The following is a 15,275-nucleotide window of genomic DNA, read 5'->3' as shown; positions in this document are numbered from 1 at the left end:
GCAAGTTCTAGGATAGGCCCCAAAGCTACAGAGAAACAATGTTTCAAAAAAAACAGACAAATAAATCCAAAATAAACAAAAGAACAAAAACAAAAGAGATATTAAGTCACATTTTCAGCCCATGGAGGGGTGTGAGACCCTAGGGAGATAGCTCAGTCAGTAAAGTGCTCACCCTACAAGCATGAGAACCTGGGCACCATATCGAAAGCTGGGTATGGTGGCTCACTTGTAATTATAGTGCTAGAGAGGTGGACACAGGAAACCTCTGAGGTTCCCTGCCCACCAAATATAGACTAACTGGTGAGCTCTAAGGCAATGAGAAAGATGCTCTCCCGAAGGATGATGGTATTTATGAAGATGACATCGTGAGTTGTCTTCTGACCTCCGCATACACATACATATACCTGCACATATATGAGCATGCACACATATGAGTATGAACACATACACATGCCTGCACATACATGAACACGCACACACAGACACACATGCACACAGACACATGCACATGCATACACAAAATAATAACAAATAGAGACTTGAGTGAAGGAGATGTGGATAAGTTCTGAGGTCACAGGGAGCAGGCCCTGGGTAGCTGGGATGTCAGCAAAGCTCTTGGAGCCAGAGGCATTGAGAAAGGCCTTGAAGGATGAACAAGACTTAGCCAAGTGAAACAGAACTTTCCAAGTGGTCAAAAGAAGCAGAGAAAGGCTAAGGGGTGGGAAGGCACTGAGCATGTGCAACAAACCCAGAGGGCCAAGACTGCACAGGGAAAGAGAAGCAGGTCCAGAGGTCTCTGAGTACTGATGAGCGATCTCCCCAAATGGGTGTTCGGGGGCCATGGCAGGTTGCAGGAGAGCAGACATGGAGGCATGCTTTGAAAGGTAGCTCCAGGGACTGCCTGGATCTGCTCCAACCTTGCCCAGGATAGCTCACAGGTCCTGCTTTTCCCCTGAAGGCACTTGCCGACATGCTGAAGGTGAACAAGGTGTTGAAGACACTGAACGTGGAATCCAACTTCATTTCTGGAGCTGGGATCCTGCGCCTGGTGGAAGCCCTCCCACACAACACCTCTCTGGTGGAGCTGAAGATTGATAACCAGGTGAGTCGGGTGGGGTCTTCACCTGCCCGCTGCTGCTGGTGGAGCAGAGGACACTGGTGACAGATGTTCTAGAGCCCACTGCGAGCCACCTCCAGGTGTTGCTGTCCCAACCCCCTGCCGCACTACCTTCTTTCCAGCGCTGTCAACTTCATCATGTGCCCATGAGTCACGGTGGGAACCCACGCCTCAGCTCCAGCCTTGGCCCTTGGCTTTGAGAATGTCCTTATTTAGACCCAGAGCAAAGGAACTTACTTCTAAGCCCTGTGTGTCACCTCAGTCGTTCTGTTGAGGAGCCTGAGACATGGAGGGCACAGATCCCACAAGCCACGGGGCTCTTCACCAGTGACACCCCCACTCCCCTCTGTCCCCGCGTTTGAGGTGACTTTGAGTCTCCTCCACATGGCACCTCCTCTCTCTTCATCCCACAGAGATCCTGCTTCTCTGGCTTCCATGGTCCAGTCAGTTCTTTGTGGGCAACTCTTTTGGTCTTGGTTGTCTAAGAGAAAGTTAACAACCGGAACTACACGTGGCAATAACTTGGCTGCTGGACAGTTGTGGGTTGCTGTTGGGGGTGGGAGGCTCAGTGCTGCCGTGTGCCCAGCATCTCTAATCTTCATCACCCACTGTAGGATGCGGGTGTGGTCAGCCTCTGCCAAAATAGGCCAATAGAGGGGTAACTTCCTCAGGGTCACACTCAGCACTCAAGAGGCAAAATTCAAATCCACAGCTCCCCAACTCCAAAGCCCACTCTCTATCCATGACTGCGCATTGCTTCCTATACTAAGTCACTATCATCTTTATAGACAGGGAAGACTGAAATTTTCTCAGCACTAGAAAATGTGGCTGACAGGCTGTGTATGTTTGTATGGAGAGAAAACTGGGGGGGGGATACTATGAAATTATTGTGCCCAAGCAAGACCACAAGTTACTTTCTTCTTGTAAGATGTGGCAGACAGAAAGTGCCTAGAATAAAAATGAGCAGATTAATTATAATGGGCTTGTGAGTCTGTCACAGTCAGAACTAAGCATCATCCACTTCCAGAGGCCTCATCCTAGACATGGCTTTTAGAAACTTCCCAGCTTGCTTCCTGTCTCTGCTCCCATGCTATAGACTTCTGGAACATCCTATGCCCGGCCTGCCCATTCCCTGCCTAGAAAACCCTCCTCTTGCTTCAGGTGACTTTGCTGCATGGGGTGTGCTAAAGCATCCTGGGCCAGCATAAAGGGCTATGTGCATTCTCTGCCTGGCTGCACCTCAGTGATACACTTGGCTTTCAATCGCCTGGGCTAACAGGAGTGTAGCTGATGGGAAGTGCAGACACTACATATAAGTCCCTCCCTCCCTCCTTCTTTTTCTCCCTTCCTCCTTCCTTTCCTCTCTCCCATTTGGTTTTTGAGAGTCATTATACCCCTGCCTTCCCTGCTTAGCCTCCACAACTCCTCCAAGCCTTGCTGCCCAGACAGAGTTAGCTGTTGTGGTTCCCCGGCCCTTCAGCATCCACAAGAACTCCTCAGAGCTAGGTGCTCCCCCAGTGGTCCCCCTGCCCTCAGTAGTCCCAAGAGCTTCTCAGAAGATGGTGCTGTGTCGGAGTCTTCTCCTTATCTCAGTGCCCAGCCCGGTACCTGGGCCTCATGGGTACCTGGTAAGCAAACTTGTCCCGGATGGTTACGCTGTTCACTGCAGAGTGAGAGGAGGCAGAGAAAAACTCTGCAAGCTGTGTGCTGAAGAGAGAGCATGTTTCTAATGTATAGAAAGAGTCTGCATCAGTCAGCCATCTTCCTGACTGAACTTGCTGCTGCACTGGGCTGGGCATCTTTTATACGCTGGTAAACTTGATGCTACAATGACCCTGACCATCTCTGCCTTGTCCCTTGACCGTTGCTGACCCTAACCCCCTGAAGGTGGGAAAGGCAGAGCAGATGGATCACAGCCTGCAACAGCACCCTCCCTGCCAACCTGGCTATTCTTGTGACGTCTGTCCTGGTCAGGAAGGAGTCAGAGCTTCAGCTGAAATTTGACTCCCAGGGCAGCCCCTCAGCCAAGTGGTGGCTGATGTCAAGCTTTCCACCTTCCCTGTTCAGCAGTATTCCACCTGTGCCCCCGGGGCATTAGAGACGTTGTGCTGACCATTGCCTTCACCCTGGCCAAACAGCCCAGTGTAAGAACATTCACTGCCTGGCCTCAGTTTCCCCTCTTGTAAATGAGAATAATTAACCACTGTCCTAAGGTGGTTACAGATCTGGAGACCGACACCATTGGTGACTTTGAGGGTCACTATGTAGGTTGTGATCTCACACACCACCCAGAGGGTGAGTGTCCACAGGACACATGCTGGCTGCTTTGTGTCCCTGGTTCCATTCTGTGCTCACCCTGTAAGTGACTCTGACTGCCACACGGACTGTCTCACCTGCCTCGGGTCACGGAGTTAGTGACCGAGGAAGATCCTGGTGCAGGTGTATATGACTCTAAAGCCCACACATGGTGTCTGTTGGGGTTCTTGAAATGACTGGTTTCGTGAGCCTAGCCTGGCCTTTCTCTTCCTCATTCCCTTGGCCATGCTGGGCTCTGCTAAAGCGAGGCTCCAATTGAGTCTTCTGGGAAGCCACACTGGGTAGGAGGGGAGACAAGTGCAGAAATGACCTTTGCATCAGGTGCTCTTGTAAGCCATAGATGGGATAGAAGTGGGTGAGGTCCAGTGGAGGAGTCAGCCATAGTCAGGAGCAGGTCAGGGCGGGTGTCAGGGAGAAAGCGGCAGTGGGGTTAGCCCAGAGAGTGTATCAAAGGGAAAACGGAAGTCAGGGTACCCAGAAGAAAAGAAAATAGAAGAAAGGGAGAGCTCGGAGCCCATCTAGGCAGGACTCTGGGGGCTCAGAAGAAGCCTGTGGGGATAAAGAAGCAAAGGGCCTTGTGGGTAACCCTGTAGGTTATGCTCTGACAGGGTGGCTCCTGGCTGGACCAGAGAAGAGAAAGCTAAGGATAGGAGGCCAGCAGAAGCTACAACCAAGACTTCTGGTTCTGGGGTGATACTCCTGCCTAAGTGGGGGCCTCAGGCTGCAATGGGGCTTGGTGGGGAGGGGCTGAGTGGATAAAGACTGTGGATGAAGGCTTCAGGTTGGGGGTTTCCCTGGCCCAAGCTCAGTGAAAGGCCATGCATGCGTTGCAATGTGTCCTGGGAGGTCTGGACACAGTTGTCTTCTCGTGGTGACCTGGGTAAAAGGGAGGGGCCAGGAGGAGGTGACAAGTGGCATTGATTTATTCCTCCTCCTTGGTTCGTCACCAAGGTCCTTGAAGGCCAGAGTGTTTGCCTCAGTCCTTGGAATTGCAACCTGTGTTGAGAGACTCTCCCTCTGTCTCCTTTTACGGCCAAAGAAAGGGACTTGGGGCATTCTACACAGGGTGACATGGGTTCTGAGGCAGTTTGTTTACTAAGTGCTTCCCGTTATCTCCAGGCAATGTTCTGCTTCTGCCCAAAACTGCCCTAAATCCGACAAGGGTGGGGAGCAGCCTCGGGCCCTGAGCCGGCCTGAAAAGCTCTGAGAGTGGCCGACCAGTTTTCTTTGCAGTGAGGAAACTGAGAAGGAGGGGACCTGCTTTAGTCAAGGCCATTGTCCAAGACAGAGCAGGGTTGGACTGTCAGCATCCTTGCTACACGTTGGAGAGGAGACACCCTATCTGGCCCATGAAGTAGGCTCTAACCACAGGGTGCTTAGAGATCCCCATCCCCAGCCGTATCACCTGCCCCCAGCCCTGCTCTGCTTTCTTGAGCCTCCTCTTGCCTCCCAACAGTTTTGTGCCCAGCAGTCCCTCCCAGTCCTTCCGAGTCCCTTGGAACAGATAAGACCTGGAAACACGACCCTTCCAAATGAGGATGTATCCACCATCTGGGCATATTGATTACAGTCCCCCTTTTCCCCTCCCCTGTGTGACAGGGACGCTGCTTGATGTTTTGAACAGAAGCCACAGGAACTGGATTATGCATTCATGTTATTTTTCCAAGTTAATTTGTTTGTGTCTGGTTTTTCTCTAATTTAACGCTGTCTGGGAGCATATTTATTATCTATAGTTATGTAACAAATGACCCCAAGGCTTAGCCTTAGAGTTCTGGGATAAGCCAATACTCAGCAAATTTGCTCAGTTTCTGAGTGACAAGAATCCAGGACAGCTGAGCTGGCTAACTTCCTCCAGCACATGTAATTCAAAGCAAAGAAGAAAGTTCCAACTCCCTCTGATGGCCAACCTTGAAACCTGAACAAAATCTACTCTGACATTTTCTTTTAGAGATAAATTGATAGGCACAGTGCGTACACACACAGGAAGGAGGTGGACTAGGCTCTACCTTTTGAGGGAGATATACCAAAGAATTTTTTAGGGAGATATACCAAAGAATTTTTCAGATCTATTTTTAATAATTCTTTGATGATTTCAGAAAATATATTGTGATCATATTCACACCTATCTCCTCCGGGGTTCATTCTCTACCTCCCTGCCCACTTTGCTTGTTAATAAAACATAACCTAGTGGAACCCTCTCTCAAAACAAAACAAAACCCATGGACAACACCATTCAAGAAAACTGCCTTTCCTCCCTTAGATATCAACTGTCAATAGCTCCTTAGCTAGGGGAGGGACTTGTGAGTCCCCCCTCCTCCATGTTAGAATGCTGACTGGCTTAGTTTTGTGTAGGCTCTGAGTTCACGCTGCAGTGGTCCTGCCATGCCCAGAGGATGCTGTTTTGCTCCAGTCTTCCCTGACCTCTGGCTCTTAGGATCTTTCAGCTCCCTCTTCCATAATGGTCCTTGAGTCTTGGGGGCACAGCACCAGATGAATGTCCCAGGTGTGACCGAGCGCTTCACTGACATTTATTCTCTGGACTTGGGTTCTAAGTTTCTGCATTAGCCACCATCTATTGTAAAAAGCGACATCTCTGCTGAGGTATGAAGGCTGTACAAACATACGGGTAGGAGGACACAAGCAGGGAGGGCAGTTGATGCTATGTCGTTTAGCAGGTAACAGCACTCAGTTCAGTCCTGGGCTCTGGGTGCTTGCCAGCCATGGCTTCTTGGCCAGATTTACAGCACCAGGCATGTTTTTCCTCCTGTGGAGTGGGCCTTAAATCCAACCAGAAAGCAGTTGGTTCTCCCCAACACGTATGCCTGTCTTACACCCGTGGACCTATTTTGCCAGGACAGTCATTATCATAGTTCACAGGGTTCACAACAGGTAGGCTGTTAATGACTCACCTACCCTCTCCCCCTCACCCCCCCGGCAGCCTGCTTAGCCCTTTCAGGTACTAGGAAAGCTAGCCAGTGAGGAAGAATCTCCCTGGTCAGTATCAATTTGCTATCTCCATGCCCTGTGGCCAAACTGTGAGGTGTCTTCAGGGATGTGGCCTTACTGTCGAGTTCTGGTGAGCAATACAGAGCAATAGCAATACCCTATGTTGTTTGGGGGACATTTTTGAGACACCCCTGACCAACAGATCAAGGGGAGGAAATCTACATCTGGCACTAGGCCTTTTATTTGGCAACCTCTGGCTTCTGAAACAAGCATTATCACCGGTGTAAAATAACTCTAGTTAAATTCTTTTATATGAATATATATGTACATATATATTAAGAAATTTTACAAATGGCATATTTCCATGTGATTTTTTAAAAAACTTTTCCCTGGTGTCATCCCTCCACTCCTCTCTAGACCACCTTAAGTCACTGTCATAAGCACCCTCTGTATGGTTTTGCATCATAGCACTTTGGTGAGAAAGGCCTTTCTAATCAGCAGAGATACCCAAGGATTAAAACAGGTGTCTCAGGTGGTGAAATTCCTCCCCAGGGGTGTGCTATCAGAGTGGAAGAATTGGCAGCTTGCAATTAGATGGTAGAGTATGCCAGCGAGAGATGGCACTATGACTCCAGTGTTGACCAAGATACTCCCATACTCCCAGGACACCTTCCTGATGAAGTAGTTTCTTTCTTTTACTTTCTTCTTCTTCTTCTTCTTCTTCTTCTTCTTCTTCTTCTTCTTCTTCTTCTTCTTCTTCTTCTTCTTCTTCTTCTTCTTCTTGTTCCTTTTCCTTCTTCTTCCTCCTCCTCCTCCTCCTCTTCCTTCTCCTCCTCTTCTTCTTCTTTTGAGACAGGGTCTCACTAAATAGCTCTGACTGTCCTGGAACTCCTATGTCTATGTAAACCAGGTTGGCCTCCAGCTCATAGAGATCCACCTGCCTCTGCCTCCCAAGTGCTGGGATTAAAGCTGGCGTGATGGTATTTTGCACGTCATCCAGGTCACAATAAAGTAGCCTATCATTAAATGAGCTAAGTGAATGGCCTGCTGTCCAGGGTTTCGGCCACCAGTTCCACCTCATCGATCCTAGCACCTGAGGCATTTGTCGTCTTCTCACCATATGGAAAACCCTCAGTCAGTCAGCATGTAAGAGTAAACATGAATTTTCCCACAAGTCCCAGAATTGACCAGTGGCAGAAGGAGCTGAACACAGGTATCTGCTCCGGGGTCTCTAGCTGTAACCTCGGGCCTCAGAGGAACCTCAAAGGCAGACACAGGACAGATAGAAAAGCCACAGGTGGCCAGGAGGGCAGAACTGTGGTCCTCTCATTGGGAGTCCATGCAGCAAAGGGACCATACAGTGAGGGAGAGACCTCTGTCCCCTGAGGCAAGTGAACAGAAGCAGCAGGAAGGCTGGGACTCCATGGCCTCTTAAACCTCATGGGGAAGCAGGCTGCCCTGTGATGTCCAAAGGCGTGTGCACCGTATATGCTTTCCGCAGAACAGCCATGATGCCAAGTCAAAGTGTGCCCCTCTCTATCCGGCTATCGCCGACTGTAGAACAGCCCCCTCTTCCCCTGCAGAATCCACTGCGCTGCCATTTGTGGCACGAGGTGTGGGCACAGCCGTCAACAGCCATCCACACTGCAGCATCTCAAGGGCATCCCAAGAAGCAGTTAAAAAAGAAGGCAGCATTTCTTTTGCAATAGCTTGGGAAGACCTCTACAAAATAGTGAACGGAACAGGAAGTTTCAGAAAATAAATATGAGATGAATCTATTTAAGGGGGAAAGAGCAACAAAACAATCCAACCCTGTCTATTTCTGCCCTGTATCTCATCCCCAGCATAGCCATTGGCCGTGGTGGGAGAGGGGGAGAGGGAAATCTGTGGACAGGGGGATGATGGGAAGGGAGGGATGGTATGAAGGAAGACTGTTCACTTCTCTCCATCCAATCATTTGAATGTTAAAAATATTATATTTATCCATGAGTGATTTATTGAATCTGAAAGGAAGCCAGAGTACTTCACTGCCCAAACTCTGCCAGCGCAGTCCTGGCAACCCAGTCCCTGGTCTCTCCCTCGGGGCTTCTTACTGCCTTTCACCCACTGTCAAGGTCTGAGGTCACTCTCCTGATCCTTTTTATGCCACCTAAGCAAGCTATTCATAGGGTCACGGTCTGCAGCCCCATGAGGATTACAAGGCCATGGAGTCCCAGATTTCCTGCTGCTTCTACTTCCTTGCCTTTGCTGCACGGACTCCCAATGAGAGGACCGCAGTTCTGCCCTCCTGGCCACCTGTGGCTTTTCTATCTGTCCCGTGTCTGTCTTTGAGCTTCCTCCGAGGCCCGAGGTTACAGCTAGAGACCCCGGAGCAGATACCTGTGTTCAGCTCCTTCTGCCACTGGTCAATTCTGGGACTTGTGGGAAAACTCTTCCTTCCTGTGCACTCCTGTGCACTCTGTTTTCCTGGCCTGTGACATGGAAAGTTCTGTTAAACAGTGTGTGTCCCACACGTTGATGGTGAAGAGGTAGTAGGTGTGTCCCTCTTGTGGTGTCCTTGTGATTTTGCTTGGCACACTGTGATCGCTGCTAAGCAGTGCTGCCGTAAAAATAAGTCAGGCCCGAGCAGTAGCTCTGGTTCCCAGCAGCTCTTCTTCCCTCCTCTAGCAAGACTTCCCTGGAGTCAGAAGCAAGCAAGATGGTCCTTGGACATCTTACCCAGAGATATATGTGCCTTTTCTTTTTCAGTACTGCGGATCAAACCCAGGGTCTGTGCAGACTACAGCTGCTCTCCCAGTTCTGCCCAGTAACTCAATATGCTCACTTTCTGTTTTACTCCTTAGTTTAAAAATAATGGTTTGAGACAGGGGCTGTGGCTCAGGGATAGAATGCATGCTTAGCATATACAAACCCTGGGCTTGGTCCATGGCACCACAGAAGAACAATGGAAGGGAGAGAGGGAGGAGGGAGGGAAGGAAAGAGGGAAGGAGGGAGGAAAGAAAAGGAAGAGAAAGAAAATAGAATAAGTTGATTCAAAATTCTAGAAAATACTCACTCTAGGAGATCAGTCATGATTAGCTGAAAGAGTCTTTACCCCCTCACACACTCAGACATGTCTGTACATATCCCTGGGAGTCTGGATATCAACCTGAGAATCTGGGACTTCTACAGTACCCCCAGCCCTCAATGAGGTCAAGGCCATGTCTTGGCTCTGGCATTAATAAACTAAAGGTCTGAAGTCTGGCTTCCATCTCTACATGTTTGTTTATTGTTTATTCTCAAGATAGAGAGGCTGTTTCCTGCTCCCCAAATGTAGGCAGGTAGAGAGAGAGAAATGGAGGTGGGGGCGTTTGCTGTGGGAATGCAGGGGAGAGTGTTCAGGCAGCATCGCCTATGGTTTGGGACAGAGAGCTCTCGTAGACCTGGCCACTCCTTTCCACTAGGTCAGACCCATGGTTTTGATCTAGCCACTCCTGTCCAGCAAGGCTTTCTCAGCAAGTGCCCTAAAGAAGAAGCCACATTTCCTGCTCCACGAGGTAGCCAGGGAGTTAGCAGCCCTGTCTAGGGTCCTCAGTTGCATGCTGCCCCACTGGGTTTTGCTATCCATGCTTCAGGACTGTGCTGAGCCCTCTAAGGACAAGCTCCAGCTCTTGCTAGCATTCTCAGCAGCCTTGCCACATGGGCTGATGCAGTTCACCAGTGTCCTTCCTGTTGTGGTCAGCTAGCCCAGAACTCAGCATAGAGGAGGTCACCAGCAAGGGCCTTGATTACACTTCTAGCTTGTGCCTTTGCTCATGGGGCTGTGGTATCCTCTAGCCCCATGGCTGGCATTATGTACCAGTGTATTTAGTTCCACAAAGCTTAGTGGAGAGACATTGGGAACCCTGTGTTGGTGGGCATTCAGGGTGTTTGTGGGTTTGACTGCTATGAATAATACTGGAAGAATTACTGTGCATGGGTGGAATTGCTGGGTCACATAATAACGCCACAATCTACCTTTGAAGGAATTGCCAAGCTTCTCCACAGCAGCTGGGCCATTCCCTTATCTCCTCAGTGGGTCCTACTGTCTCCATATCCTTGCTGTTACCACCTTTCCCAGTGTCCATAACCCAGTGTTCAGGCAGTGTTGCCTATGGTTTGGGTTGCATTTTGGTTAGTCACTGACAAGGGTGAGCGTGTTCCCAATGCCTACTGGCCATTCATACATCTTCTTTATTAAAATTTTACATTATGAGTGTTTTGCCTGGGTATATGTCTGTACACCAAGTGTGCACCCATGGAGGCCACAAAGTATTGGATCCTCTAGGACTGGAGTCTCAGATAGTTGTGAGTCACTGTGTGGGTGCTGGGAATTGACTGAGCTCAGGTCCTCTGGAAGAACAGCCAGTGCTTTTAACCCCTGAGCCATCTCTCCAAGTCCTCGTACATCTTCTTTAAGGAATTTCTGTTCAAATACTTTGCCCGCCTCTAATTGATTTATTTGCATCTTCTTTATATAATCTGGATACTAACCCTTATCAGATGTATGATATGAGCTACAGGTTTTTCCATTCCATGTTGTCTTCTTCACTCCCTGCCTGCCCGTGTGTGTGTGTGTGTGTGTGTGTGTGTGTGTGTGTGTGTATGTGTGCGTGTGTGCGTGTGATGTGTACATGAAAATGCACCTGCCCATGTATACACCTGTGAACCCAGAGGTCAACATCAGCTGTCTCTATTGCTCTGAACTTTCAGGATCTTCCCTATTCCATAAGCATAAAAGACTTGCGTGTTTGTGGGATCCAGTTTATTTATTTTCCCCTTGTGTTGTTCGTGCTATAGGTGTCACACCTGAAGAACCATTGCTAAGGTCATAAACATTTGCATCACTAACATAGTGTTAGTTCTCACAGTTAGGCCTTTGATCCAAAGGCCAGAGGAGGCCTTTGGGTGTCCTCCTCCACCACCCCGCTTTATTCCCTTGAGACAGGGTGTCTTATTGAACCTGGAGATCACGAGGGATTCTTGGCTGGACTGGTGTCCGGCCAGCCCCAGCGATCCTGCTGTCTCCACCCACCACCCAGGGCTGGAGTGACAGACACACACGGCCCTGCCTGACTACACAGAGGCTGGGGATCTGCACTCAGATCCGCTGAGCCATCTCCTCAGCCCCCTTCAAGCCCTTTGGAATCAGCATTTATGTCCCGGGAGGATCTAGATCCATCCTTTCGCTTGTGTCAACACATCGTTTCACCAAATTTTCTTAGTACCCTTTGTAAGGCAGTCTGGATGGATGTGCGGGTCCTATCTGGACCCTCTTCTGCCTCACATCAGCACCACAGTTAGTGACCATGGCTTTGGAGTCCTTTGAAGCCAGAGTTTGGCTCCTCTAGCATTGCTTTCACTGTTCCGAGGTCACTTGCGTTGATGTTGGATTTCCAGGCTGCTTTGTCCATTACTGGAGGGAAGAGACAAAAGAAGGAAAGCTGAAATTTGGATAAGGGTCCCATCGATGTCACAGGTCGGTTTGGTGGCATCACCTCACCAGCAGCAACAGATTTCTGGCCCGTGAACATGGGCTGTTGGTTTTACATTCATAGGTTTTCCTTAATGGCATTCAATGCCATCCTGTAGTTTTCAGTGTCTTCTGTCAACATGATCCTACATATGTTGTTCTTTTTGACATTACTATAAAGGGGCTGTTTGGGGTGCTCATTTCTACAGTGTAGAGATGCAGATGGCTTTTGATTACTACTCTTATTTTCTATAAGCTTGATGAACTGGTTAGCACTGCTGTGTGTGTGTACCTATGTGTATGTGCTTGTGTGTGTTCCAATATTATAACATCTTAATATGCACCCTCCTTTCTGGTTTAGCTGTCTTTTTTTCTTGCTCAATTGTCTCGATCAGGTCCTCTAGAACAGTGCTGCTAAGAGCAGACATGGTGGCATTTTCCTCTTTGGGAAAAGCTTTTGATCTTTAGCCATGCAGTATAATGCCAACTTTATTTCCATCCCAGCTTCTCTACATGGCTTCCCTCTTAGAGTGCACGTAACATCCCCACACAACACTCAGGAATTCCATGTGGAGAGGTAATTTAGGTAAAGCACATGTGTAATTATTGGTATTTTGTTCTTTTTTTTAAAAAAAAAACCAAAGAGCCAGCCCTTGGGCAACAAAGTGGAAATGGAGATCGTGAACATGTTGGAGAAAAACACAACGCTTCTGAAATTTGGCTACCACTTTACCCAGCAGGGGCCCCGGCTGCGGGCATCCAACGCCATGATGAACAACAATGACCTTGGTGAGTCCACACCTGCCTTCTGCCTGCTTATTTGCCCATTCTTTCTCCCCCACATTTTGCAGGATATGTCAGGGAAAATCCTACATACACCCGACTCCAGGTTCATGGGATCTAACTCCTGACTTTCGGAAGGATCACATCTTGTTCTGTGTTTAGGCATGTCTTCCCCCAGTCTGTGAGCTGCCTGTCTTCCGGACCAAGGGCAAATGCCTTTCCTTCCTCAGCATGGCACAGCATAGGTTGAACCCAGAGCTCAAACCAGCATGTTGGCTAAAGGAAATGAACTTTAAGCGTGCATGGGCTCATCCTGGGTCTGCTCCTCTTCTGAAGACCCTTCTCTAGGTCACACTGGTTTTTGTTCACAATCCCAAAGCTCTCGACCAACACCATTACCAAAAGTCATAGCCCAGGAGATGCCACGTGGCTCCCAAGGCAAAGTCGGAAATGTATGGTTCATAGAAAAGTAAAGGCAGGGTCAGCAAGATGGCTCAATGAGTAAAGGCTCATTGAACAAGCTCTGACAAACCGAGTTCAGTCCCTAGAACCCATAACGTAGTCCTCTGATCTCCATATGCATGCATGCATGCACGTCCATGCATGCACATGCACACACCACTAAGAATAAATAAAAATACAATATAAAAGCAAGTTACATTCCCTCCATCTCTGCTGAATTATCATTTCCCTCATTTCTCTAAATAGAGAGAGAAAACGTCACAGTCTCTTGCTGACAGGCTGCACCAAATACCTGTGCAGTCGACAGAATGAATAACATCAACCATCCACTGGCTCCCATGAGCCGATTATTCATGCATCCTGGGTGTGGTTGCTTATTACATGTTCCCGATGATGCTCAGGAGAACAGGATCTGGTGTGAAATGAAGGCAGCGTGACTGGCAAGGCTCCAGGAGTGGGGGTGGGGGGAGGAAGTCATGCAGCAGGTCTCTATTGTTACCTTGATTGAGGGGGACATTTACCCTGAGTATCATAAAACCACAACAGACTAAATTACACTCCGTCTATAGGAGGAGAGAAGGCAATGTGATAAGTTAAAAGGAAGCTGATCTCTGCAGCAAATGATGAAGCCAAATAGGTTTTAAAGACGGTCTTTGGTGAGGTTTTCATCAAATCCTCACCATCAGGGCTCCCTAGCTCCCAACCTTCTGCAGAAAGAAAAGAGCCTAAAACCCTGAAGCAGGGGTTTGGGTGATGATCCAAGGCTGTCAGATCCCCCATTGAGTTGAGTGAGCACCAGAAAGGCAGGCACTCACAGACCCCGCCCAGAACTCCGACTTATGCGAACTTCCAATCAAACTCTTCAACCACAGGCACCATCTGTCAAAGTTCTGAGACTCGGACAATGAAGGCACAGGCCCCTGCTCTTTAGCATAGCACAGCCCCAGGGCTGTTTGTCCCTTGCTCACTTCACAGGCCACTTTCTCTAGAGCCTCGAGTCTAGAAAAATATACTTCTGTCTTGGTTTATCTGAGGTGCCATTATTTGAAAGAAAGTAAGATCAAAACATAAATGAGATGCAAAGTTCTTACCACAGCACAGAAGTGATGGTTACACCAAATCATTGGATGGGACCAGCTCTCAGAGTATTGCAGGCCCAGCTGTGACCTGGTTATGAACCAGTACTTAAAAACCCCAAGTATTGGGGGCCCGAGAGATGACTCAGAGGTTAAGAGTTCTGAGTTCAATTCCCAGCAACCACATGGTGGCTCACAGCCATCTATAAAGAGACCTGATGCCCTCTTCTGGTGGGCAGGCATACATGCAGACAGAACACTGTATACATAATAAGTAAATAAATCTTTAAAAATTAAGATAAAGAAAAATCCTAAGTATTATTCTGAAAAACAATAGCTTCACATTTTCCCTAGTTATGGATGAAGCGTCTGACAGGATCCTCACGCCCACCATCTCAGAGCTACTGTCTCAGGTTCCCAGAAACCGCAGGCAGAAGCCCCTTCTCAGGCAGGAAAGAGTCCAGGCCACAGGCCCGACTCCCATCACAAGAACTCCTGAAGGCTACTGGAGGAGTTTCAAAGTGAGAGCTGACAGGATTTCAAGAGTATCCTCCACTTTCCTACTTGGGTTGGTTGGGGACCACGGCCCTTGTTAGTAACTTTTCTGAGAAACTTTGGTGTGACCAGGCTGTGTTGGGATAACCAAAAGACTCATTCCTGGATGTAAGAAACCTTGCCACCTTTTTTGGGGAGCGGGGAGGGGGGGAGACTCAACAACCGTTGAGTCTTAAAAACTTAAAAACTCCAGGATTCCTGCAAGCTCTGTCCAGTCAGCACGAGGAAGTGATTTATGAGAGCAGAAGCCAGTTAACAAAGTGTCCTGGTGGGAGGGTCTTTGGCCAGCATTGAAAGGAAGAGATAGGCTGACAGAGAAGGTCAAGGAGTAACCCTGTGGGAGCTCTAGGAAGGTCTGGGGTACAAGTCTTAATAGGGATCCTGGCCTATAGTATAGTTGTATTCATTGGTTTCAATGTCAACTTCACACAAGCTAAAATAAATTGTTTGGCATGAGGGAATGTCAATCAACAATTGCCTCCATCAGATTGGCTTCCAGGTAAGCCTGTGGAACATTTTCTTTATAAAT

At 48.6% G+C, this 15,275-nt stretch overlaps 1 protein-coding gene across 4 annotated transcripts in view; it reads left to right on the top strand.

The window, feature by feature from the left end:
* Tmod1 (tropomodulin 1) overlaps window positions 1–15,275 on the top strand; it is a 74,772-nt gene that overhangs the window by 56,984 nt on the left and 2,513 nt on the right. For all 4 annotated transcript variants that reach the window (XM_048419966.3, XM_048419967.3, XM_085677192.2 and 1 more), the window contains 2 exons: window positions 959–1,102; window positions 12,515–12,659. In XM_048419966.3, the coding sequence (XP_048275923.1) occupies window positions 959–1,102; window positions 12,515–12,659 (289 nt within the window). The remainder of the gene's footprint in view (window positions 1–958; window positions 1,103–12,514; window positions 12,660–15,275) is intronic.

Source organism: Myodes glareolus, chromosome 16, assembly GCF_982192425.1.
Source record: "Myodes glareolus chromosome 16, mMyoGla1.1, whole genome shotgun sequence".
NCBI lineage: Eukaryota > Metazoa > Chordata > Mammalia > Rodentia > Cricetidae > Myodes > Myodes glareolus.
The sequence above is the reverse complement of the archived record's forward strand: the minus strand, read 5'-3'. Positions and strand labels throughout refer to the sequence as shown.